Source organism: Rana temporaria, chromosome 12 (assembly GCF_905171775.1).
Source record: "Rana temporaria chromosome 12, aRanTem1.1, whole genome shotgun sequence".
Classification (NCBI taxonomy): Eukaryota; Metazoa; Chordata; class Amphibia; order Anura; family Ranidae; genus Rana; species Rana temporaria.
The window spans coordinates 105,676,937-105,702,193 of NC_053500.1; the positions used below are offsets into that span (position 1 = coordinate 105,676,937).

At 45.1% G+C, this 25,257-nt stretch overlaps 1 protein-coding gene across 1 annotated transcript in view; it reads right to left on the minus strand.

Annotated features, from left to right (window-relative positions):
* Nucleotides 1-25,257, minus strand: part of QRICH2 (glutamine rich 2) — a 122,751-nt gene that overhangs the window by 36,921 nt on the left and 60,573 nt on the right. Inside the window, 5 exon segments of the mRNA XM_040330084.1 lie at nt 103-259; nt 9,016-9,098; nt 11,594-11,707; nt 17,387-17,475; nt 18,436-19,195. Of these exon segments, the coding sequence (XP_040186018.1) occupies nt 103-259; nt 9,016-9,098; nt 11,594-11,707; nt 17,387-17,475; nt 18,436-19,195 (1,203 nt within the window).

Here is a 25,257-nt window from a genome sequence, read left to right on the forward strand (position 1 = left end):
AACAGGGACCCACACAGGTATGAAAACCTGACAGAGGTTCTAACCTGTCCACACTCTATCTACAAAACAAACAAAACAATGTGTGCACAGACATATACTCACTTTGCTCTGCATTTCTAAGTTGATCTTTTCCAGCACTCTCTGCCAGTCCTGCTCCTGCCCACTTACTTTGCCCAGCAGCTCCTGCATCATGCTGTTTAGCTGCTCAGTGGTGGCATCAAACTGAGAGCGACTCACTTTACCTTCTAAGGCACTCATGCTCATGTCTGATTGCTATACGGATCAAATACAACAAGAGAGAAATGGAGGTGAGACAAACTTGGGAGTAGAGACGCAAAAGTCTTTACGCTGCACAATCACACAAACATTCGCAGTAACATGTGTAATACGTATCTGGCTGCCAATGCAGAAATTAGGACTGGGGTGTGTGCAGGCAACATCCTATAACCTGATATACTCTCATTCATATATATATATATACACACATATAGATCCCAACTGTCCCTCATTTCAAGGGACTGTCCCTGATTTTCAGCAACGTCCCTCTGTCCTTTTTTCCCCCTCATTTGTCCCTCATTTTGGTCTGATCTATATAGTTGTATATGAAATGCACTTTTTATCTTTGAAAAGGTGTTTCTCAGTGCTAAACTTTTAAAAGCCAATATAAATGAATAGTAGTGGTAAAAAAAAGTCCTTGTGGATTTAATTAACCTTTTTTGGGGTTAATTCTCCTTTAAGGGGGTGTGGCAGGGGGCGTGTCCTATGCTACATACGTTTGTTAGTACGCATCCCTCATTCCCATTTTAAAATGTTGGGAGGTATGTATATTTATGTATGTGTGTGTGTGTATGTATATATATATATATATATATATATATATATATATATATATATATATATATATATATATATATATATATTTATTTATTTATTTATTTAAAAGGTGGATAAATGTAGCACAGTCCCTACTTGTCATACATGCAGAGGCTCAACCCTGTGTATTAAAGCGGAGTTCCAACCACAATTAGCATTTTTTCAATGGATGTCCTTTCATCCTGCGTTTTTATAATATAAATCCGGTTACTTACTATTTTACAATCCTCCGCCGATCCGCATAGATATTCAAAAAAGATAGTTTATAAAACTATGTCTACACCGTTGTCATTTTGCTTGTGGGCATTGTGAAGCCTACAAGCACTTACTTCCTGGAAGTCTTGGATGGGGAGTGATAATTGGACAGCGCACTGCATCCTGGGAAATGATGACACACATTTCCCAGGAGCATTAGAGGGAGATGATGTCAGAATCCTAGGTGGTTTCAAAGGCAGATTTTGTGGGACCGCATAGCAACAGGCATTTCCAGATAAGTAAAAAAACATTTTTTTATTTTTTTATTTTCTAGGTGTAAGCTACAGTTTAAAGCAAAATTGTTTTTTTTGATGGAACCTCCACTTTAAATGATTATTTGTAAAATTCTACATAAACATTAAGGATGTAAATCAGTTTTAAAAAAAAATGCTAGTGTAAAAGAGCCGCGTATGCAAAGAAGGGGTTTAAGTGCATCTCACCCAAAACTGGAAAAGGCAAATACACTGTGCACTTTGCACTCCACAAGTGCAGTTGCTCCAGACTTTAGTAAATAAGGTAAAGCTTCATTTGGCAAAGAATACCCAGTCATGTACAAGGGGAAAAAAAACAGCATTTTTGCTTGCATGTGATTGCATGATGGAAGTCAGCAGAGCTTCCGCTCACTTACTAAGCTCTGTAACAACGACTCTTGCTGAGTGCAACTGCACTTTGCAAAGAGCACAGTCTATTTGCCTTTAGTAAATCAACCCCTTTCAGTCTGTGGGGAGGTTAGTGTTGGATGGACTAATCAGTTTAGATGGGCTTTACTGTGTGTGTCCCTTGACTTACAGAGCCCAGCTTGGGATCGAGCCCATATGAGTGCCCCATAGCAAGAGGCATGCTGTGGGGCACTTATACCGCCACCGCACATTCTGCCCCAGTGTGAAAGGGGCCTTAGGGTTTGTTTTAGAAGAAGGGTTATGCCCTGTACACACGATCGGTTCATCCGCTGAAAACGGACCGATGGATTTTTTCATCGGATATCCGATGAAGCTGACTTTCATCAGTCTTGCCTACACACCATCGGTTAAAAATCCGATCGTGTCCAACACGGTGACGTAAAACACGCAAAACACTACAACGTGCTGAGAAAAATAAAGTTCAATGATTCTGAGCATGCGTGGATTTTTGACCGATGGATTTCCCCACAGACGATCATTTTTTTCTATGGTTTTTTTAACAATAAGAAACATTTAAAACAGGTTCTATTTTTTTTTCACCGATGGGAAAAAAAACGATGGGGCCCAGAGAAGAACCGATCGTGTGTACAGGGCATTAGGGTTAGGCTGGTACAGGAGTGCTGAGTAGGCAAAGAAGGGGTTATGTATACATAAGTAAGAGCTAGTGACAGGATTACATGAAAGATTAGTATAAGGCCCGGTACACACGGGCAAACATGTGCGATGAAAGCGGTCCGTCGGACCGTTTTCACCGTACATGCCTGCCAGAGGGCTTCTGTACGATGGCTGTACTAACCATCGTACAGAAGTCTGCGCGTAAACAATACGCGGGGCGTGTCCGCGTCGTCACCGCGACGATGCGGCAACGTGGGCGGGCCTGCCATTTAAAGGCTTCCACGCATGCGTCAAAGTCATTCGACGCATGCGAGGGACGGCGGGCGCTCGGACATGTACGGTAGGTCTGTACTGACGACCGTACATGTCCGAGCGGGCAGGATTCCAGCGGACAGTTTTAAAACACGTCCAGGAATATTTGTCTGCTGGGAAAAGGCCCGGCGGGCAAATGTTTGCTGGAATTCGGCCCGCTCGCGCCTACACACGACCGAACATGTATGCTGAAACTGGCCCGCGGACCAGTTTCAGCATACATGTTTGGTCGTGTGTACGGGGCCTTAGGGTTACAGTGAGGGTTAGTTTTAGGGTTTCAGAAAGTATTAGTGTTAAGGTTACAGTTAGGGATAGTGGGGTAGATTCAGGTAGCTTTGCCCCTTTTTTTACGGAGGCGCAGCGCACCGTTTTGCCGCTGCGCCTCCGTAAATTTCATGCGCGATTCACGGAGCAGTAGCTCCGTAAATTGCGTGTGCGCTCCGGAAAACTGCCCGGTGTAAGGGCGCGTAATTTAAATGATCCCGTAGGGGGCGTGGATCATTTAAATTAGGCGCTGCCCCGCGCCGAACGTAGTGCGCATGCTCCGTCGGGAAACTTTCCCGACGTGCATTGCGGCAAATGACGTCGCAAGGACGTCATTTGCTTCAAAGTGAACGTGAATGGCGTCCAGCGCCATTCACGATTCACTTACGCAAACGACGTAAAATTCAAACTTCGGGTATACGTAACATTGGCTGCCCCTGCTATTAGCAGGAGCAGCCCTACGCGAAACCCGACGAACCCAAACGACGTAAACTGCGTACGCAGGGCTCGCGTAGGGTTGTGAATCGGCGTTAGTATGCAATTTGCATACTATACGCTGACCACAACAGGAACGCCCCCTAGCGGCCAACGTAAGAATGCAGCCTACGATATGACTGGCATAAGAGCCTTATGCTAGTCATATCTTAGGCTTCCGTCGGCGTAACGAGGTTCCTGAATCAGGAGCATTCGTAACGCCGGTGCAAGTAAGCAATTGCGCTGCGTAACTATGGTTACGCAGGCGCAATTGCTCTTTGAATCTACCCCAGTGTTTGGGTTATAGGGATAGTTGGTGATAAGAATACAGTGAAGGTAATGTTAGGGTTATGCAGGGAACTAGGATTACAGGGTTGGTGTTATCAGTAGAGGGAGGGTTAGCACTAGGTTACATACAAAGCTTAGGTTACAGGGAAGGGCTAGTGTTAGGGATAGGCCCCTTTCACACATGCGGACCAATTGTGAGTTTTTCTTCCATCTGTTGATGGATGGAAAACGGACATCAATGCACCTCTATGGAAAGATGGATGTAGCGCCTGTGTACTTTCAGTACAGGTGCTATGTCAAATTTAGTTGGGGGATGAGAGAGTTATGTTGCTCTCATCCATGTTGATTCATTTAAATTGGGCTTCTGCCATGCTGGGTTTCCTGCAGTTTCATTATGTGTTCCAAAGATACTGTTCCATCTTTTGATAGCAGGTGGCGCCAGAGGGGTCCAGGCGGAGGCGCCTTTCTCCAGCAGCCAATCAGAGGAGTGTTTCCCTCCCGGGGCATGCTGGGGGAGGGTATTTCTGTGGCAGACGCCATTTTGTGGGGTTCTTCGCTCGTTCCTGGTGCGGCACCCACCTTTAGGGTGTGCGCACAATCACGGGCCCCGGCGATATGGCCTACCAGGCCGGGGCGCACGTGCTAAGTGGAGTTCCTGACTCTGGGACCTCATGGCCCGGAGCAACTGATGCTGCCAAAGGGGCCTCAGTGACTTACTGGGTCCCTACACTTCATGAGGAAGATCCCAAGCGAGTTATGCTGTTCGGTGGGGAGTCGGTCTGAGGTGAGCCCGGAGGCAGGTGATCCAACAGGGCTTAGGCAATCCATTGGGGATCTGGGTGACTGGACACTGAGAAGTTATATGCTCTAACTTATCAGTCGGTGACCCAAAACTAAGAAGCCTACCTGAGGGAGATTCAGGCAAATTGTATTTACTGGGAGGATTCGCTCTACCATCCATGTTCCTGAGTACTGGGCCCAGGGCCGGCCTTAGGTGTTCAGGCGCCCTGTGCGAGCTAATCCCGTGGCGCCCCCCCCCCCATCTTCACCCCCTCGTCACCTAAACATACACAAAGAGGACAAATAATTTTAGTGCATGTGCAAACAATCCATGCATCTCTATGGACCCTTTCACACCGAGTCCTGCAAGCAACATCTTTGGAGCAGCTTTTGGGCGCTGAAAAAAACGCTCCAAAAACGTCCCTCTCTGTAAAAATGCCTTAGGCCCCTTTCACACTGAGGCACTACAAAAACACATAAAGCACTTGTTAGGCGACACAGTTAAGCCTTTAATTGCCCTAGATCAGGGGTCTCAAATCTGCGGCATGGGGGCCAGATGTGGCCCTTTACTTGCTTTTATCTGGCCCTTGGGGCAACATTTCATCTTCTGACATAAAAAATGGGGCACAATTCCTCCTAATGACACCAACATGGGGGCACAATTCCTCCTAATGACACCAACATGGGGGCACAATTCCTCCTAATGACACCAACATGGGGGCACAATTCCTCCTAATGACACCAACAATGGGGCACAATTCCTCCTAATGACACCAACAATGGGGCACAATTCCTCCTAATGACACCAACAATGAGGAACAATTTCCTTCTAATAACACCAACAAAGGGGCACAGTTCCTCCCAATTACACCAACGATGGGTTATTACTCCTCTCACTGACACCAAAAAATGTGGCATTGTTTAATGCGTCACTGGTTCACACAAAGTGTCAGATTGTCAGTCGCAATATCGCAGCCCCGCTATAAGTCACTGATCTCCTCCATTACTAGAAAAAAAAAAGAAATTCCATAAATATATCCAATAGTTTGTAGACACTTATTAGGATATTTTGTACCAAAAACATTGGCCTAAATCAGTGGTCTCCAAAATGCAGCCCGGGGGCCAGATGTGGCCTTTGCTTGCTTTTATTTCAGCCCTTGGGTACAATTCCTCCTACTACCACCAATGATAGGGCACAATTCATCCAATGACACCGATAATGGGGCACAATTTCTCCCAATGACTCCAATGATGTGACACAATTTCTCTCAATGACACTAATGATGGGACACAATTTCTCATGACAACACCGATTATAGGGCAACCATTACTCCCATTGACATCAATGATGGGACACAATATCTCTTAATGACACCAATTATGGGGCACAATTTCTCCCATTGACACCAAAGATGGAGCATTGTTTTTTCCCCACTGACATCAGGACCTTTTGTACTCCAAATGGCGCTCCTGAAGCACAGAAAACCGGCCCTTTGTTTAGAAAGTTTGGAGACTTTTTTATACCTCTGACTATAGAGTAATCCCTTCATTGGAACCTAAGTATTGTTAGAATGTAATGTACTATTAATATATGAATTTCTATATCACAATGTATTGATATTTATCTAATGTATAACATCTGATGTACCATCTACTTTTCATAATAAAATTAAACTTGATTGAAAAAAAAAAAAGAAAGTTTGGAGACACATGGCCTAAATTTATGAAAAAAAAACATAACGAAAAAAAAATTGGATAAGGCCCCTTTCACACGTGCGGACCGTATGTCCGCATTTTCATCCGTCGCGGATGAAAACGGGACATACATGGGTCCCTATGTGATTACGGGTGTCAGCGACACCCGTAATTTGCCCGCCTCCGCAAAGATCCGCAAAATCGGACGGAAGAAATCCTATTTTTCTTCCGTCTGCCGGATCGGATGAGCACGACATACGGTCCGTGTTCATCCGATTCCCCATAGGGGAGAGCGGAGGAAAGGCAGGGCGGTCCCTGCACAGTGTGCGGGGACCGCCCTGTCAGCTGCCAGCTCAGCGGGGATTTTACGGAGGATCCCCGCTGAGCTGTACGGACACACGGAGGCGGATCATTACTGATCCGCCCCGTGTGAAAGGGCCCTAAGTTATATAGCAGAAAGTAACATTTTCTTTTTTTTTTTCAAATTTGGTCTTAAAAAAAAATAAAAAAACAAGGAAAAAATAAACGCAGAGGTGATCAAATACCACAAGAAAAAAAAAAATACAAATGTTATTTGTGTACAGCGTCGCATGACCGTGCGGTTGTCAGCTTAAGTTACGCAGTGCACATTGCAAAAAATGGCCTGTCATGAGGGGGGGGGTAAATCTTCCAGAGGTCACGTGGTTAATCAGTGATTTACCCCCCCCCCCCCCTTCATGACAGGCCATTTTGTATATGTGCACTGCATAACTTAAGCTGACAACTGCGGGGTGGTTTTTGATCACCTCTGTGTTTTATTTTTTTTTTTATTTTTTTTTTCAACAAAAGACCAATTTTGACAAAAAAAAATATAATTTTTGCTATATAACATCCATTTTTTTTTTAAGTTTTTTTTATAAACTGCCTCACATCTGGTGCCTGGGAAACAGGTGAGGTGGGAGGAGGGATGACACCTGTCAGCCTTCTAGATAAGGTGGAGGGGACGGGTGGCCTTACCATTACTTTTCTTCAGTCCCGTCCTGTTCTGGTCCCGCCGTTAGACTTTGAACTGCATGCATTACGCATGCACGCAGCGGCGCCGCGCTACCCAGGACAGTACCACCTGACCCGAAACAAGACGCGGAGGAGAGGAGGAGGAGGAGGGAGGAAGGGAGGGCGTGCCAGCCAGCCGAGGGGACCAGTGTTAGTGTCTTGTCAGACACTTCGGGCGCGTCGGCGCCTCCCCCCCCCTGGTGCCGTGCTGGCTGCCTGCTGAGCAGGGACCCGGACGGCGGCCTCCCCGCACACATCATTTATTTATTTAAAATGATTGCGAGCTGTGACGGCCGCACAGCGCCCCTGTTGTCATGGCGCTCTGTGCGGTCGCACAACCCGCACACCGCAAAGGCCGGCCCTGACTGGGCCTGTGGCAGAGGTCCCACTACTAATCCAACTTCTACTAGAGCCAAGTCGGTGGCAGAGACTTGTTCCTTCCCAGAAGTTCTAAGTGATACTCTGGCTGCCGGGTCGGTGTGAGAGGGACCTGTCCAGGTACACTTTACCCACTCCGGCTGGAGTGGCGACATGAGTTAAAGTCCCATTAGAGGCAGGACTGCTTCCGTTTATCCATAGGCCTGAATCTGCAAATTTTCCTTTCACCAACCTATTTCTATCTACCTCAAGTTAAAGCGGTAGTTCACCCTCAGTGACACGATTTTACCATCGAGACAGGCATTGTAGCGCGAGCTACAGTATGCCTGTCCCGATTTTTTTACCCCCGTACTCACTACGTACTCGTACATTATAGATTTCGGCTCCCGCGGGGAATGGGCGTGCCTATGGAGAGGGAGGATGATTGACGGCCGGCCCTGGCACGTCACTCTCCCCGAAGACAGCCGGAGTAGGTCTCGGCTCTTCACGGCGCCTGCACACAGGCTATGCGCAGGCGCCGTGAAGAGCCAAGCCTATTTCGGCTATTTCCGGAGAAGCGTGACGCGCCAGAGCCGGCCGTCAATCATCCTCCGTCTCCATAGGCACGCCCATTCCCCGAGGGGAGTCGGTATCGTCGATGTACGAGTACACGGTGAGTACGGGGATAAAAAAATCGGGACAGGCATACTGTAGCTCGCGCTACAATGCCTGATTTTATGGTAGAAGAATTTTTTTTTTTTTTTTGGGGGTTTATAGGGTGAACCCCCGCTTTAACCGTTTGCCATGTTGGGCAAGAAATAAAAGCACAGAAAACGTCACCCTGCTGTTTGGACATTCCATTATTGCATCTCATCATCATCATCATCCCTAGACACATCACAGAGGTAACATAATCATGCCGTCCCAATCTAACCAGCGGCTCCTGAGGGGGTAGCGCTACACAGATATAAACGGATGATCATCCATTTACATCAGTTTACATTCGCATCTGTCAACATGCATTTTTTTTTTGGGACGTACTAAACTGCAACATTGTATCAAGCACTGCAGGAAAGAATAACATATTTTGAGAAACAACAGAATCATTACTATATATATATGTGTGTATACAGTGCACTGACATCTAGTGAGCGTTCTCAGTATTGCAGCCAATCATTCCATTATCCCAATATGCAGTTTAGTATGTCCCGTTTTTTTTTTAAAGCTCTGTGCCAAAAACTGCCAGTGCAATAAAAGATAATGCAACACTACCTATTGGAATCGTTATTCACCCCACAACTAGAAGACAAACTATTTATGAAGCTTTTTCTGAGAATGGGAGGAAATGTACAATATGTTGATAAAAAAACTACCCTTTTCCAATGAGAACATTCAATCCAACTCTACCTTCAGCTCAGTATTGTCCTTGTCTGCCTTCTGCTCCTCCAGCTTCTCCAGAGTCTGATAAATGATCTGTCAGATATGAAAATGTGTGATTAAAGAAAGCTTCTGCTGATAGAATACCAAGACTACTATTGCTGGCCTTCTTAACCACTTCAGCCCCGGAGGATTTGGCTGCCCAATGACCGGGCCATTTTTTTGCGATTTGGCACTGCATCCCTTTAACTAACAATTGCGCGGTCGTGCTGTACCCAAACAAAATTTACGTCCTTTTTTCCCAGAAACAAAGCTTTCTTTTGGTGGTATTTGATCACCTCTACAGTTTTTATTTTTTGCGCTATAAACAAAAAAAGAGTGACCATTTTGAAAAAAAGCAATATTTTTTACTTTTCGCTATAATAAATATCCCCAAAAATGTATCAAAAATAATAATTTCTTTCTCAGTTTAGGCCGATATGTATTCTTCTACATAATTTTGGTAAAAAAGATCACAATAAGCGATTTATAGCGTCTATAAAATAAAATAGGGGAGAGAGGATTTATGGCATTTTTTTTACTAGTAATGGCGGCAATCTTCAACTTTTATCGTGACTGCGACATCATGGCGGACACATCGGACACTTTTGACGCTATTTTGGGAGCATTGTCATTTATACAGCGATCAGTGCTATAAAAATGCACTGACCACTAGGGGACGAGGAAGGGATTAAGTGAGTGATTTTTACTGTGGGGGGCTGGGCTACCAGTGACATGACAGTGATCACTGCTCCCGATGACAGAGCACAGTAGATCAGTGTCCTGTCACTAGGCAGAACAGGGAAATGCCTTGTTTACATAGGCATCTCCCTGTTCTGCAGCTCCGTGACACCACCGTGGAACACTGGCGGACATCGAGTCCGCGGTTTCCACGGGCGTGGTCACGAAGCTTGCGGCAGGTACGTTGCGTTGCGCAGCCGTGCCATTCTGCCAACGTAAATGTACAGGAGGCGGTCGGCAAGTGGTTAAAATGCTAGCCTTTTGGAGCAAATTTGCTGAATTGCTGACCTGGAATAAGAAAACTATAAACCAGGCTACTAGCAGGAGAGGACATTTAAATTTTTTTTTTTATAACCATCAGTATTAAAAGACAATAAGTACAAACATATAGCTAGATTCAGGATGGCAAGCGCATAGTTGCGGCGGCGTAGCATATGGCATTTACACTACGCCGCCGTAATTTAGCGAGGCAAGTACATGATTCACAAAGTACTTGCCTGCTAAGTTACGGCGGCGTAGCATAAATCGGGTGGGCGTAAGGGCGGCTAATTAAAATTCGGCTGAGGGGGCGTGTTTTATGTTAATGGTGCTTGACCTGACGTGATTGACGTATTTTACGAACGGCGCATGCGCCGTCCGCCTACATATTCCAGTGTGCATTGCAGCCAAGTACGCCGCACGGTCCTATTGATTTCTTTTTTTTTTTTCTTTTTTTTTTTTAAAGTGTATTTTGTGCGTGCACTCGAGAGAGGAGCCGGACTGCAGGAGTTGGGAGTAGGCAGGCCTCCCCCAGAGGTAATCTGCCACCTTTCTCCATGCCCCGGGTGGCAATGGCGGGTGTGTGAGGGGGTCCTCCCACACAGCCCGCCCTACCTGCTCCGCTTTGAAGCCCAACGGGGCAGAGGGACTCCCTATAAGGGAGTGAGAGGATCTAGCCCGCTCAACCAGCCCCGTTAGTACTTCGCCTGTCTTTTTAGAGACCGCGTGGTCAAAGTGCGTGCATGTTAACCCAATTTCGAGTGCGTGTAAGTGTGGTGGTTTTTGTGGGAGGGGGGTGGGCGTACTAAGCGCAGGCTTACCTCGCATAGCACACCCACCGGGAGCCGGGCTGAGACCACCAAACTCAATTCACATGTAGCCGAGACCGGGATCCGAACCCCTAGCTGCAGAGGTGAATGGCTTGACAGCGCTGTGCCAATCGCGTTGAGCCACCGCAGCTCCCTGGTCCTATTGATTTCGACGTGGACGTAAATGACGTAAAACCCTATTCACGGACGACTTACGCAAACGACGTAAAATTTTCAAATTTCGACGCGGGAACGGTGGCAATACTTAACATTACTATTCCAGCTATTTGATGGAATAACTTTAGGCCTGCTAATGCGTTACACGTAAACGGCGTACCTGTACTGCGTCGGCCGGGCGTACGTTCGTGAATAGGCGTATCTAGTGATTTACATATTCTACGCCGACCGCAATGGAAGCGCCACCTAGCGGTCAGCCTAAAAATTACACTTTAGGATACGAGGGTGTAAGACACTTACGCCGCTCGTATCTGAGCCTAATTTAAGTGTATCTGGTTACCAGAATACGCTTAAATTAGCGCCGACGCAAATTCTGACTTAGGCTGGCGTATCTACTGATACGCCAGCCTAAGTCTCTCTGAATCTAGCTACTAGAAATGATTGATATTTTTTTAGGAGAATAAAAAAAAGAACTGTTATAGTATGTAGAGACACCAAGGATGAGGATGGCCATAAGTAAAGGAGGTGACAGAAACCAAGATGGTGAGAGATATGTTCTCCTCTCACATCAATGTGTCTCTGCTGCTCCTGCTGGTCCTGGAATATGGAACCTGAGGTCTTGTCCAGATGCTCCAACGCTTCTTGCAGCTGCAGCACTTTATCCTGGAGAAGTTCCTTGTCCTGAGAGGTGAACGCAGAATCATTAAAGTAAATGTAAAATTTAGTTTTGATCAATCTCAATCAGAACTGTACAAACACAAATCAGAAATATGTTCGCAGAGGCACAATCAGTACCATAATGACAGCACCATAAATATGTCTCTGGAGACATCATCAGTATTGTACTGACTAGGGATGTCCCGATACCACTTGTTTAGGACCGAGTACAAGTACCGATACTTTTTTTCACATACTCATCAATACCGATTCTTTTTTTTAATGTCACGTGACAGTGTTTTTTCCGGAGGAAGAACGGAGGGGGACAGCAGAAAGGAGGGGGGCAGCAGCAGAACAGAAGGGGACAGCAGAACAAAGGGGGACACGGAGGAAGAACGGAGGGGGACAGCAGAACAAAGGAGGACATGGAGGAAGAATAGAGGGGGACAGCAGAACAAAGGGGGACATGGAGGAAGAATAGAGGGGGACAGCAGAACGGAGGGGGGCAGCAGCAGAACGGAGGGGGGCAGCAGCAGAACAGAGGGGGACAGCAGAACAAAGGGGGACACGAAGGAAGAACGGAGGGGGACAGCAGCAGAATAAAGGGGGACACGGAGGAAGAACGGAGGGGCACAGCATAACGGAGGGGGACGCGAAGAAAGAACAGAGGGGGCATGGAGGGGGACTGGAGGAGGATGCAGGGACAGTCAGCGGTGATCGTGTTTGGGGGAGTTACAAGCACCGATCAACGCTGTATAGATTCCACTAAAGCAGCTGAAAGCCGCGGGGGAGAAACTTGTAACTCCCCCACGCACCGATCACCGCTGACTGTCCAGGTATTGGGTGAAGCATCGGGAGCATTTGCCCGAGTACAAGTACTTGGGCAAATGCTCGGTATCGGTGCCAATACCGATACTAGTATCGGGACAACCCTAGTACTGACAATACTAGAAATATGTCTTCAGAGACACAATCAGTACTGTACTGACAGCACCAGAAATACAGTAGTGTGCAAAACTTTTAGGCAGGTGTGAAGAAATGCTGTACAAGTAACAATGCATTGAAAATATATATATATTTTAATTGTGAGTGAACAGAAGAAAAATCTAAATAAAATCAATATTTGGAAAGCTGGCCTATATGACCCAATGGGAAACGGATCTGCAGATGGACCTGGACCTAGCAGAATGGCACTCAATTGCCACAACGGCATCTCGATCTCTCATCAATACCTCCATAATAGAGGCAAATTATAAGGTCCTCTTCCGTTGGTATATGGTGCCTACTAGGCTGGCTACTTTTGTATCGGGTGCATCCCCCCTGTGCTTTAGGGGATGTGGCCAGAGAGGCACTGCCCATCATATTTGGTGGACGTGCTCAAAGGTTAAACGGTTCTGGATTAGGATCTATAACTTTCTTTACTTGCGGAAAATGGAAAAACAAGCATTAATGGGGGGCAGAGTTGCGGATGTCTCGAAATCCACTAGACAACTTATTTGTTTCATATTTATTTCTGCAAGGATAACAATAGCTAGGAATTGGAAGACTGCAGCCCTCCCATTTGACCAGTTCAAACGAAAACTTACCTGGTTGATGCTAAATGAACGGTTATCAGCGTTGTTGCAAGACAAGATGGAACTATTTAATAAAGTGTGGGACCCATGGATTTCGTACCTTACTAATGAGCCTAACAGGATCACACCTTAGTATATCCCTAGTCAGTCTTACGGGTGCAGGACCGAGACCCCCCCCCCCCCCCATTCCCCACTCCCTTTCTCTCGGGTATTCTATCATCTTCTTCTTGACTTTCCTTTGTTTCTTGCCTGTCCACCTACTCCTTTTCTTACCTTATAATCTAGTAAGTATTATTAGAATGGTTTGCTGTTGGCTTTGACCGACGGGTCTGCTCGGCCTGGGGGATGGGCTCCCCTCCCCTACTCATTCGGGTGGGGGGGGCCCCCTAGTGTCCCCCTAGTGTCGGCAAATGGAGTTGGAGATTTGGTCAGGATCAATGGTATCCTCAATGCTGAGAGTTAGGCCTCGTACACACGACAGAGGAACTCGACGTGCTTGGCACGTCGAGTTCCTCGTCGAGTTTTGGGATGAAGCCGCCGAGGAGCTCGGCGGGCCGGCTTCTCCCATAGAAGAACGAGGACAACGAGAAAATAGAGAACATGTTCTCTATTTTCTCGTCGAGTTCCTCGGCGGCTCCATCGAGCCAAAAGTGTACACACGACAGAGATTCTCGGCAGAATCCGGGTTTTGACCGAGTTTCTCGGCAAATTCTGCCGAGAAACTCTGTCGTGTGTACGAGGCCATACAGTTGCAAGAAAAAGTATGTGAACCATTTTGGAATGATATGGATTTCTGCACAAATTGGTCATAAAATGTGATCTGATCTTCATCTAAGTCACAACAATAGACAATCACAGTCTGCTTAAACTAATAACACACACATAATTAAATGTTACCATGTTTTTATTGAACACACCATGTAAACATTCACAGTGCAGGTGGAAAAGTATGTGAACCCTTGGATTTAATAACTGGTTGAACCTCCTTTGTCAGCAATAACTTCAACCAAACGTTTCCTGTAGTTGCAGATCAGACGGGCACAACGGTCAGGAGTAATTCTTGACCATTCCTCTTTACAGAACTGTTTCAGTTCAGCAATATTCTTGGGAGAACTTAAGGCCATCTGCCCACCATCTGAAGCTCAACAGAAGATGGGTGTGGCAACAGGATAACGACCCAAAGCATAGAAGTAAATCAACAGAATGGCCTAAACAAAAGAAAATACGCCTTCTAGAGTGGCCCAGTCAGAGTCCTGACCTCAACCCGATTCAGATGCTGTGGTATGACCTCAAGAAAGCGATTCACACAAGACATCCCAAGAATATTGCTGAACTGAAGCAGTTCTGTAAAGAGGAATGGTCAAGAATTACTCCTGACCTTTGTGCATGTCTGATCTGCAACTACAGGAAACATTTGGTTGAAGTTATTGCTGCCAAATGAGGTTCAACCAGTTTTTAAATCCAATGGGTTCACATACTTTTTCCACATGCACTGTGAATGTTTACATGGTGTGTTCAATAAAAACATGGTAACATTTAATTATTTGTGTGTTATTAGTTTAAGCAGACTGTGATTGTCTATTGTTGTGACTTAGATGAAGATCAGATCACATTTTATGACCAATTTGTGCAGAAATCCATATCATTCCAAAAGGGTTCACATACTTTTTCTTGCAACTGTAATTATCCATCATCTTATACCATCAGGGAGGTGTATGTTTGGCCCCAAATTTATTATGCAGAAGGACGATGACGCCAAACATGCAGCCAATGTCATAACTTTTTTCAGAGTAAAAAAGAACAAGGAGTCCTGGAAGTGATGGTTTGACCCCCACATACCTCTGATCTCAACATCATCCAGTCTGTCTGGGTTTACATGAAGAGACAGAAGGATCTCAGGCAGCCTACATCCACAGAGGATCTGTGGTCAGTTCTCCATGATGTTTGGAACAACCTACCTGTCAAGTTCCTCCAAAAACTGTGTGCAAGTGTACCTAGAAGAATCAATGCTGTTTTTAAGGCAAAGGGTTCACACCAAATATTGACTTGATTGGGATTTCACTTCTGTTCATTTACTTTCCATTTTGTAATTGATAAGAATAAACTATTAACACTTCTATTTCTGGAAGTATTCTTAATTTACAGCATTTTTTAAAATCAGCCTAAAATTTTTGCAAAGTATTGTATGTATGTCTGCAGAGACACAATCAGTACCGTATCGGCAGTACCAAAAATATGTCTTTAGAGACACAATCGGTACCACAAATATGTCTTCAGTGACCCAATCAGTACCAGAATTACCGTACATACTCGAGTATAAGCCGACCCGAATATAAGCCGAGACACCTAATTTTACCACAAAAAACTGGGAAAACATATTGACTCGAGTATAAGCCTAGGGTGTCCATTTGCATGCCTCACTGTGTCCATTTGCATGCCTTACTGTGCCCATGCCCATGGGCGTCCGCTGAATTTTTTTTAGGGGGGGCGCTTCGGCAGTGATGATATACAGTCGCATTTTACCCTTTCTTCGACCGCTAGCGGGGGTTAAAAGCGCCCCCCCCACGTTAAAATGTTAAAACACCCCACTGTGCCCCCACTGTGCCCCCTCTCCAAAACTGCACCTCTGGACCCCTTTACATTACACAGCACCTCACAGCTCTGGACCCCTTTACATTACACAGCACCTCACAGCTCTTGACCCCTTTACATTACACAGCACCCCTTTCCCTTGACTGAAACACTACACTATATTAACAGTATATTTATTTCAGGTCTAAAAGAGGAACCTTTTGGAATGAGGGACAAATGGATTTGATTCCAGAAGAGGGACAGGCACTCTAAATAAGGGACAACTATAAACTATGCCTACGCCTATAAGGCGGGACCTTGCACACAGACCTAGCTCCATGACATACGATACGAGCCCTGGAGGACAGAAGGAGGGGAGCGCTGCAGTCGCGGCTTAAAGCGGCCCCAGGGCCAGTTCAGCCCTGCTCCTGGCTCTCCCTGGTGATTCCGGGGGGGCAAACGACCCCCCTTGCCCTATGGAGCGGATGTCCATGCCTCACTGTGCCCATGACTAGACTGACGTTTAACATCGTAGTCTATGGAAGGGGTGCCCGGCTTTGAAAATTGGTGCTCCACAGCTGTAGGTCCCCCAGGCAACAAACTTTGCACACTAGTAGAGGAGAAACACATGTGTGCCAAGTTCTGGGTCCAGGAGACCTACGACTGGCTGGTACCGGGTCCCCAAAGTCACCAGAGAAATTACTGTTTAACATAGGAGTCTATGGAAGGGGTGCCTGGCTTTGAAAAATTGGTGCTTCCCGGACATAGGTCCCCTGGACAACAAACTTTGCACACTTGTAGCGGAGGAGTGGGGCTACATGTGTGCCAAGTTTAGGGTCCAGGGCCAGTACCGGGTCCCCAAATTCGAGAGATCAGGCGCAAAAAGGTGACTCAAGTATAACCGAGGGGGGCATCTTCAGCACAAAAAAAATGTGCTGAAAAACTCGGCTTATACTCGAGTATACACGGTATGTCTTCAGACACACAATTGGTACCATACTCACAGTACTGACAATGCCAGAAATATACTGTATCTATAGAGATAGAATCAGTACCGTACTGATGGTACTAGAAATACAGTATATATACTGTTTGGGACTTAGTCAAAAACACTCCCCGTGTCTCAAGGCTTCCACCTGCTGCCCACACAGAATGTTTGCCTGTCCCATGCTTCACCTGCACACAGTGCAGTGGATGATGTCACTTCATACCCCTAAGGCTGGATTCGCACCAATGCAGTTTTAGTGCTTTTTCAGATTTGCTCTACAGTCCATTTACATGGTTTCCTATGGAACATGTTCTTTAGTGCAAATCTGCAAAATGCAAAAAGCACAAAAAATGCATAGGTGTGAATCCAGCCTTAGTGCAGGCAGCCTATTTATCTGAGAATTGCTAGCAGCACCCACAAATTAAGACAAAGGGGGTCGTGGTATGGCAGACATAAGGCTATATAATGGAACCTAAAAACAAAAACAATTTTAAAATGACCAGGCTAAATGCCACCTCCAAATTTTGTACAAGATTTCAATGGAGTTACATTAACAAAGAGCAGCCTCACCTTTTCCCTATTACTCTTCAATTCTTGCATGTCTCTATAAAGGGAGTTCAACTTTTCCTGCAAGTCAGACATGTTTCTGAGATGTTCAGCTGAAAGGTGGGTAATTGATGGATACAAATGATCAGACTATAGAATAGATTATAGATATTTTTTTTATATGAAATGAATATGAATGCAACATGCTCCGATTAAACATAAACTTGTCTGCACTTCCCCATCTCCCTGATCCTCTTCCAGGCCCAGTGCCGGCCCAAGACATTGTGCTGCCTGGTACCAAGAATGAAATGCTGCCACCCCCAAAAAAAAATTACGCCCACCAAAATGCCCCCACATCCATTATTTTATATCATGATAACTAAAGTGGACCTATCATGGCTCTATACATGTATATAGGAGTATAAAAAGGACCTGTTATGGCTCTATTCATGCAATTAACCCCACAGTGGAGCGGAGAGTGGAACGGGAGGAATGGGATGGCGTGCAGGAAGGAAATTTGCTGCCCCCCTGAAAGTGCTGCCTGGTACAATGGTACCATCAGGTCCCATGGTAGGGCCGGCCCTGTCCAGGCCACCTCAAATAGCGGTTCAAGTTCAAATTTGGCCAAGACTATGCACAGTCCACTCCACACCACCCCCTGACACCATTTGGGCTCAGCGACTGTTTACTGAGGCTGGACTGAAAAGAGAACGGGAGAGTGCCCTATGTTCCCACCAGGGTTGCCAACCTCCCGCAGCATTTTTTACTGACAAAATATGGGAAATTTACTGGCATAGTACATTTTTTTACTGGCAACCTGAAAAATTACAGAAGTCCTATTGAAAACCAACACAGTGAATATTTGAACAGTATAAACATGATATGAAAACACTGACAATACATATAACAAAGTCATTTGCTTGATTTACAGTTAAAAAAACACAGCATCAAATTATCAGCCCCTGATATTTACTGGCAGTTGTAAAAAAAAAACCACTGATTTTTACAAACTGTCAGTAAATTTACTGGCGGTTGGCAACCTTGGTTCCCCCAAACCCAGAAGAAGCAGGTACCTGTAGATCTTTGCAGCATGCTGAGTTCTGCTCTGTCTGCTTTGATTCTCTCCAGTGTCTCCACCCTTGCTTGAAGCAATGCATGTTCCTCAGACAAAGCACCAATGTTACGAAGTGCTTCCACCGTATCTGCATAGCGATGTGATACGGTGCTGCCTTGGGAGGATGATGGTGTATGTGGGGGTGTTGCTTTATTTGGAGTACCAGGATAGCTAAAAGGAGCTGGTGAAGAACGATTGCCATCATCTAGGACCCTTAGCGGTGCTGTTGTGTGTAGACCAGGAATTCGAGTTGTTCCATCAATATTAATATTATTGGGGGAAGAAAAATCATCTCCAGAAGAGCCTGGAGGGTGTACATGCTCCTGGTTTACAAAAGGAAGGGTAGCCAAAGCTTGCTCAGAAGCAGGACCCCCAGGGTGGGCATGGGATTTATCTTCAGGTTTCTGGCTTGCCACATTTGCTTGATATGATATGGATGCGCCTTCCTCACCATTCACTTGAATAAGTTCTTTGTGAGTTTCAGAAGCAGAGAGAGAGGACTTTCCAGTGGGTTCTTGTGCCAGATTTATTTTAGTTTGGACAGTATTGTGTTTAGGTCCTTCATTTTTAGGGACCTCATCGATTTGATTAGCTTCAACCTGAGCCTGAAACATGGATGCTGAACTGGTTGGCACCTGTAACATCATTTTTCCAAGCAAAGATGTTTTGGAGGGTGTAGTGTCCTCACCAATGGGTAGAATATGTGAAGGTTGTGCATCCTGGAAAAAGAAGAGAAAAAGACAATATTGTACAATATTTACACGTGAACTATCAAAATATCTCTCAGTCAGGGCTCTAGTCCTGCGGGAACGCGTGGGAACGGAGTTCCTGCACTTTTTTCACAGCAGGAACGCAGTTCCCTTTGCAGGACTAGAGTAGCTGAGCCGCCCGAGCCAATCCTTCACTAAGCGGCGATGCCCAGCTCGAATCACTGTCAGGGGCAGGCGAACCTTAGTAATCCTTTGTTACTGGCCGCTTCCTGTATATGAATTCATCGGGTAGTGTGCAGGTATTCCGTCACTTCCTCGATGCCGCAATGTCTCCCTGGAGCTTTTGTCATTGTTCCCAGGAGACATTCCGGAGGTCTGCCGCGAGTTATCGCAGGATTTAGAAAGAACTTGCTTAAAAAAACATGCGGTTTAGTAATTATGCATACGTATAATTTTTTTTTTTTTTGGTGGGGGAGTGGATCTTGGGTGGGAGTTCCCACACTTTTTTCCCCGGGACTTGGCCCCTGCTCTCAGTGCAATATCAATTTTAGCTTTAACACAGGGGTCTCCAAACATTCTAAACAAACAGCCGGTTTATTGTCCTTCAGACTCTTGGAGGGCCGGACTTTGACCAGCGGAAGTAGAAATTTTCCTGGCATCATTGTTAGTGAACATCTGGTATTAGGGGGAGGAATAGTGCCCCATTGCTGGTATCATAGGGAGTAACAGTGCTCTATTAGTTGTGTCAGTGGGAGAAATGATGCTCCATTGTCGGTGTCAGATGGCAGAATAGTGTCTTGTATCAGTGGGAGGGATAGTGCCCCACGGGTCAGATAAAGGCAAGCAAAGGACCGCACTCGGCCGCAGTTTGGAGACCATTGCTCTAACAACATACAATATTTTTTTGTGTCTGTAAGGCAATACTGAGTAAGTTCATTAATTACATACTGTGTGTATGTATATATATATATATATATATATATATATATATATATATACACACACATACAGTCAGGTCCATAAATATTGGGACATCAACACAATTCTAATCTTTTTGGCTCTATACATCACCACAAATGAATTTTAAATGAAATGTGTACTTTAACTGCAGACTTTCACCTTTAATTTGAGGGTATTTACATCCAAATCAGGTGAACGGTGTAGGAATTACAACAGTTTGTATATGGGCCTCCCACTTTTTAAGGGCTCAAAAGTAATGGGACAGATTAACAATCATAAATCAAACTTTCACTTTTTAATACTTGGTTGCAAATCCTTTGCGGTCAATTACAGCCTGAAGTCTGGAACGCATAGACATCACCAGACGCTGGGTTTCATCCCTGGTGATGCTCTGCCAAGCCTCTACTGCAACTGTCTTGAGTTCCTGCTTGTTCTTGCATTGCATAACATTCCACTTCTTTCCCTTAAAAAACTCTTTGGTTGCTTTCGCAGTATGCTTCGGGTCATTGTCCATCTGCACTATGAAGCGCTGTCCAATCAGTTCTGAAACATTTGGCTGAAGATGAGCAGATAATATTGCCCAAAACACTTCAGAATTCATCCTGCTGCTTTTTTTAGCAGTCACATCAATAAATACAAGAGAACTAGTTCCATTGGCAGCCATACATGCCCACACCATCACACTACCACCACCAAGCTTCACTGATGAGGTGGTATGCTTTGGATCATGAGCAGTTTGTTTCCTTCTCCATACTCTTCTCTTCCCATCACTCTGGTACAAGTTGATCTTGGTCTCATCTGTCCATAGAATATTGTTCCAGAACTGTGAAGGCTTTTTTTGGCAAACTCTAATCTGGCCTTCCTGTTTTTGAGGCTCACCAATAGTTTACATCTTGTGGTGAACACTCTGGCGAAGTCTTCTCTTGATTGTTGACTTTGACACACATACACCTACCTCCTGGCCAACTGTTGTGAAGGGTGTTTTCTTCACCAGGGAAAGAATTCTTTGGTCATCCACCACAGTTGTTTTCCGTGGTCTTCCGGGTCTTTTGGTGTTGCTGAGCTCAACGGGGCTTTCTTTCTTTTAAGGATGTTCCAAACAGTTGATTTGGCCACACCTAATGTTTTTGCTATCTCTTTGATGGGTTTGTTTTGTTTTTTTCAGCCTAATCTTTTATCTGATCCTTGTAAATGGGATAATGAGGGATAATGAGGGAATAACACATACCTGGCCATGGAACAGCTGAGCAGCCAATTGTCCCATTACTTTTGGTCCCTTAAAAAGTGGGAGGCACATATACAAACCGTTGTAATTCCTACACCGTTCACCTTATTCTGATGGAGACGGAGACCGGCTCTCATATCTGATAACGCTCAGCAGCCTCAGTGCCGGGACTTGGGCACCGGACACAGTAAGGAGCCAATCGGCTGTTATTGTTTTTACATTTGTTTTAATAAATCAGTGTTACACTATTGCGGCCCTTTCTTTTATATTCTGCGGTACTTGGCATCTGCTTGGAATATGATCGTTTGGCTTATGATCGGGTGATTGGATCCCTCCGGGTCTGCAAGGATTTTTTACCCTGTGTAAAAACAAGCGTTTATGACCTCTTTTTAGTTAAAGGGTCAAATATTGTTGGTAAGGAGCCATCCTTTTTCAAATCACGTCGGGTAGATTATTTGTTGTTTGGTGAAGGCTTCACTTTGATCATCTTTTTCCATCAAGCAACTATTTATTATATCATCAAAGACTTTCCTTATCACTGGATTTTTTTGGCACATTTTGCACTGATTATACTCATATTTATAATTATGCATGGACGTTTTCTCTTTCTTGTTTGAAAATTATTATTGATGCACGATATTGTTTATTTCATGTTATATGTATAATTAATATATTTTTTCACATATATTTTCACATATTAGCTCACTAACGCCCCCTACCCTCACAATTTACAAAGTCCATCACCTTTACCCTCAGCTTCTTTAGCAAGGCAGTGGTCGTCCCAAAAGGATGCCTCTTCTAAAGATGATGCACAAGAAAGCATGCAAACAGTTTGCTGAAGACCCGCAGACAAAGGGCATGGATTAGTGGAACCATGACCTGTGGTCTTATGAGACCAAGATAAACTTATTTGGTTCAGATGTGGGTCAAGCGTTTGTGGCGGCAACCAGGTGAGGAGTACAAAGACAAGTGTGTCTTACCTAAAGTCAAGCATGGTGGTGGGTAGGGATGAGCTTCGTATTCGAGTCAAACTCATGTTCGACTCGAACATCATATGTTCGATCGTTCGTCAAAATACGAACCAAACGGGTCGTTCGCGCCAAATTCAAGTTACGTTTCACAGACCATAATTCACTGCGGCATCGCTGGCTGATGATTGGCCAAGCATGCACTATGACCCGCATGCTTGGCCAATCACAGCTTGCAAAAAACGGAGAGCCATAATTGGCCAAAGCCAGGGTGGCTTTGGCCAATTATGGCTCAGGGGGTTTAGTACACGCCCCACACTATAAAAAACCGCCTGCAGGTCGGCCTTGTGTAGTGTGTTGCGGTGGTTAAGAGAGGACAGAGAGAGTGTCATTTTTTGCAGGTAGATAGAGCAGGCAGGCAGGCTAGTCAGTTAATGTTACAGTGTGTAGAGGATATATATACATCCCAGGTGTTGTACATATATCTGTACACTGTATAGTTTAGCTAGATCAGTTCTTCCTAATTTACTGCCAGGCAGGTGATTGTGCTAGCTGCAGTATTCTTACGTGGTTTATTGCCTGTGTCCTCTGTAGTTTGCACCTAAAGCTACTTGGTGTGTACTGGCCGTGTGCTCTGTAGTTTGCACCTAAAGCTACTTGGTGTGTACTGGCCGTGTGCTCTGTAGTTTGCACCTAAAGATTCAGGAGCAGTGATTTTAATGATGCTTAAATAAAAAAATAAAAATAATTAAAAATTCCTTTAAATATTGTACCTGCTGGGTGTCTATAGTATGCCTGTGAAAACGTCTTTGAGAACCCGGGTCTTGCCCGAGGGAACATGTATCAATGGAAAAAAAGTTTTAAAAACGGTTGTTTTTTCAGGAGTCCTGAAAAAAACGACCGTTTTTAAAACTTTTTTTCCCATTGATACATGTTCCCTGGGGCAAGACCCGGGTTCTCAAAGACGTTTTCACAGGCATACTATAGACACCCAGCAGGTACAATATTTAAAGGAATTTTTCATTTTTTCTTTTTTTATTTAAGCATCATTAAAATCACTGCTCCTGAAAAAACAACTGTTTTTAAAACTTTTTTCCATTGATACATGTTCCCTGGGGCAAGACCCGGGTTCTTAAAGACGTTTTACGACAATAACTTGCATATTAGGCTTTAAAATTTGCACTTTTGAATTCGAACGTTCGAGTCCCATAGACGTCAATGGGGTTCTAAATGTTCACGCGAACGTTCGGTCTGTTCGAAGGTTCTGGTGCGAACGGAACGGGGGGGTGTTCGGCTCATCCCTAGTGGTGGGAGTGTCATGGTCTTGGGGTGCATGAGTGCTGCCGGCACTGGGAAGCTACAGTTCATTGAGGGAACCATGAATGTCACAGTACACTGTGACATACTGAAGCAGACCATGATCCCCTCCCTTCGAAGACTTGGCCGTAGGGCAGTATTCAAACATGATAAAGACCCCAAACACACCTCCAAGACGACCACTGCCTTGCTTAAAAAAGGTGAGGGTAAAGGTGATGGACTGGCCAAGCATGTCTCCAGACCTAAACCTTTTTGAGCATCTGTGGGACATCCTTAAATGGAAGGTGGAGGAGCGCAAGATCTCTAACATTCACCAGCTCCATGATGTCGTCATGGAGGAGTGGAAGAGGACTCCAGTGGCAATCTGTGAATCTCTGGTGAACTCCATGCCCAAGAGAATTAAGGCAGTGTTGGAAAATAATGATGGCCACACAAAATATTGACACTTTGGGCCCAATTTGGACATTTTTACTTGGGGGTGTACTTACTTTTTTGCCAGTGGTTTAGACATTAACCACTTAAGGGACTCGCTCACGTATATATACACGTGGGCATTTTAAAGATGGATATCTCGGTAACGGCAGCAGCCGCTGCCACAACCGAGATATCCATCTTTCCTGTGAGCGGTCCTGTTAACGATAACGGTGGTCTCCGCAGCGGATTCGCCGCAAGATCACAGTTATCGGCGGCGGGAGATGGGCCCCCCTCCTGCCGCTCTCCCACAACCTCTGCCGCTTACCGGAACTGTCGGCAGCGGCGGAGGAGATCGCGTCCTGTGTCCTGCTTGGCTGGGATATGAGTGAGGGCAAGATGGCCCCCACCCGTCTCCATAGCATAGCAGAGTGGAAGCGACGTCAAAACGTCACCCTCCACCCATGCTTCTTAAAGGCATATTTTCTTGTTGTCATTTTTTTATTTATTTTTTGCATTTTAGTCTAAATATGAGATCTAAGGTCTTTTTGACCCCGATCTCATATTTAAGAGGACCTGTCATGCTTTTTTCTATTACAAGGGATGTTTACATCCCTTGTAAAAGGGATACAAGTGACCCATTTTTTTTCTTTTTTATTTAGTGTAAAAATGTATAAAATAAATACAAATAAATAAGAAAACAAAATGTATTTATTTTTTAAAGCGCCCTGTCCCGACGAGCTCGCGAGCAGAAGCGAACGCATATGAAAACAGTATTCAAACTACACAAGTGAGGTATCACTGCGATCGTTCGAGCAAGAGCAATAATTCTAGCCCTAGACCTTCTCTGTAACTCAAAAGATGCAACCTATAGAATTTTTTAAACATTGCCCACCTGCATACCTCCGGATGAGATCCTCCAGGCTCAGATTTGTGGAGAGTGGTACGGCGCAGCGCAGCACTGAATCCTGCTATTAAAACTGAATTCCAGCATCCCTGGCACCCCAGATCTGTGGCTCTCCTGAACTTTTTTGAGCACTCTTCTAGCTGACATATGCGAGGAGGAAAGAAGGAAGACAGCAAGAAAGTAGGTTTTGGCTTTGCTACTTGCTTACTTTAATATATATTTTGTGTCACTTCCTTGCTGAATAAGCATTAGGAGAATGGGGGTTTCGGTGGAGTGAAAAATA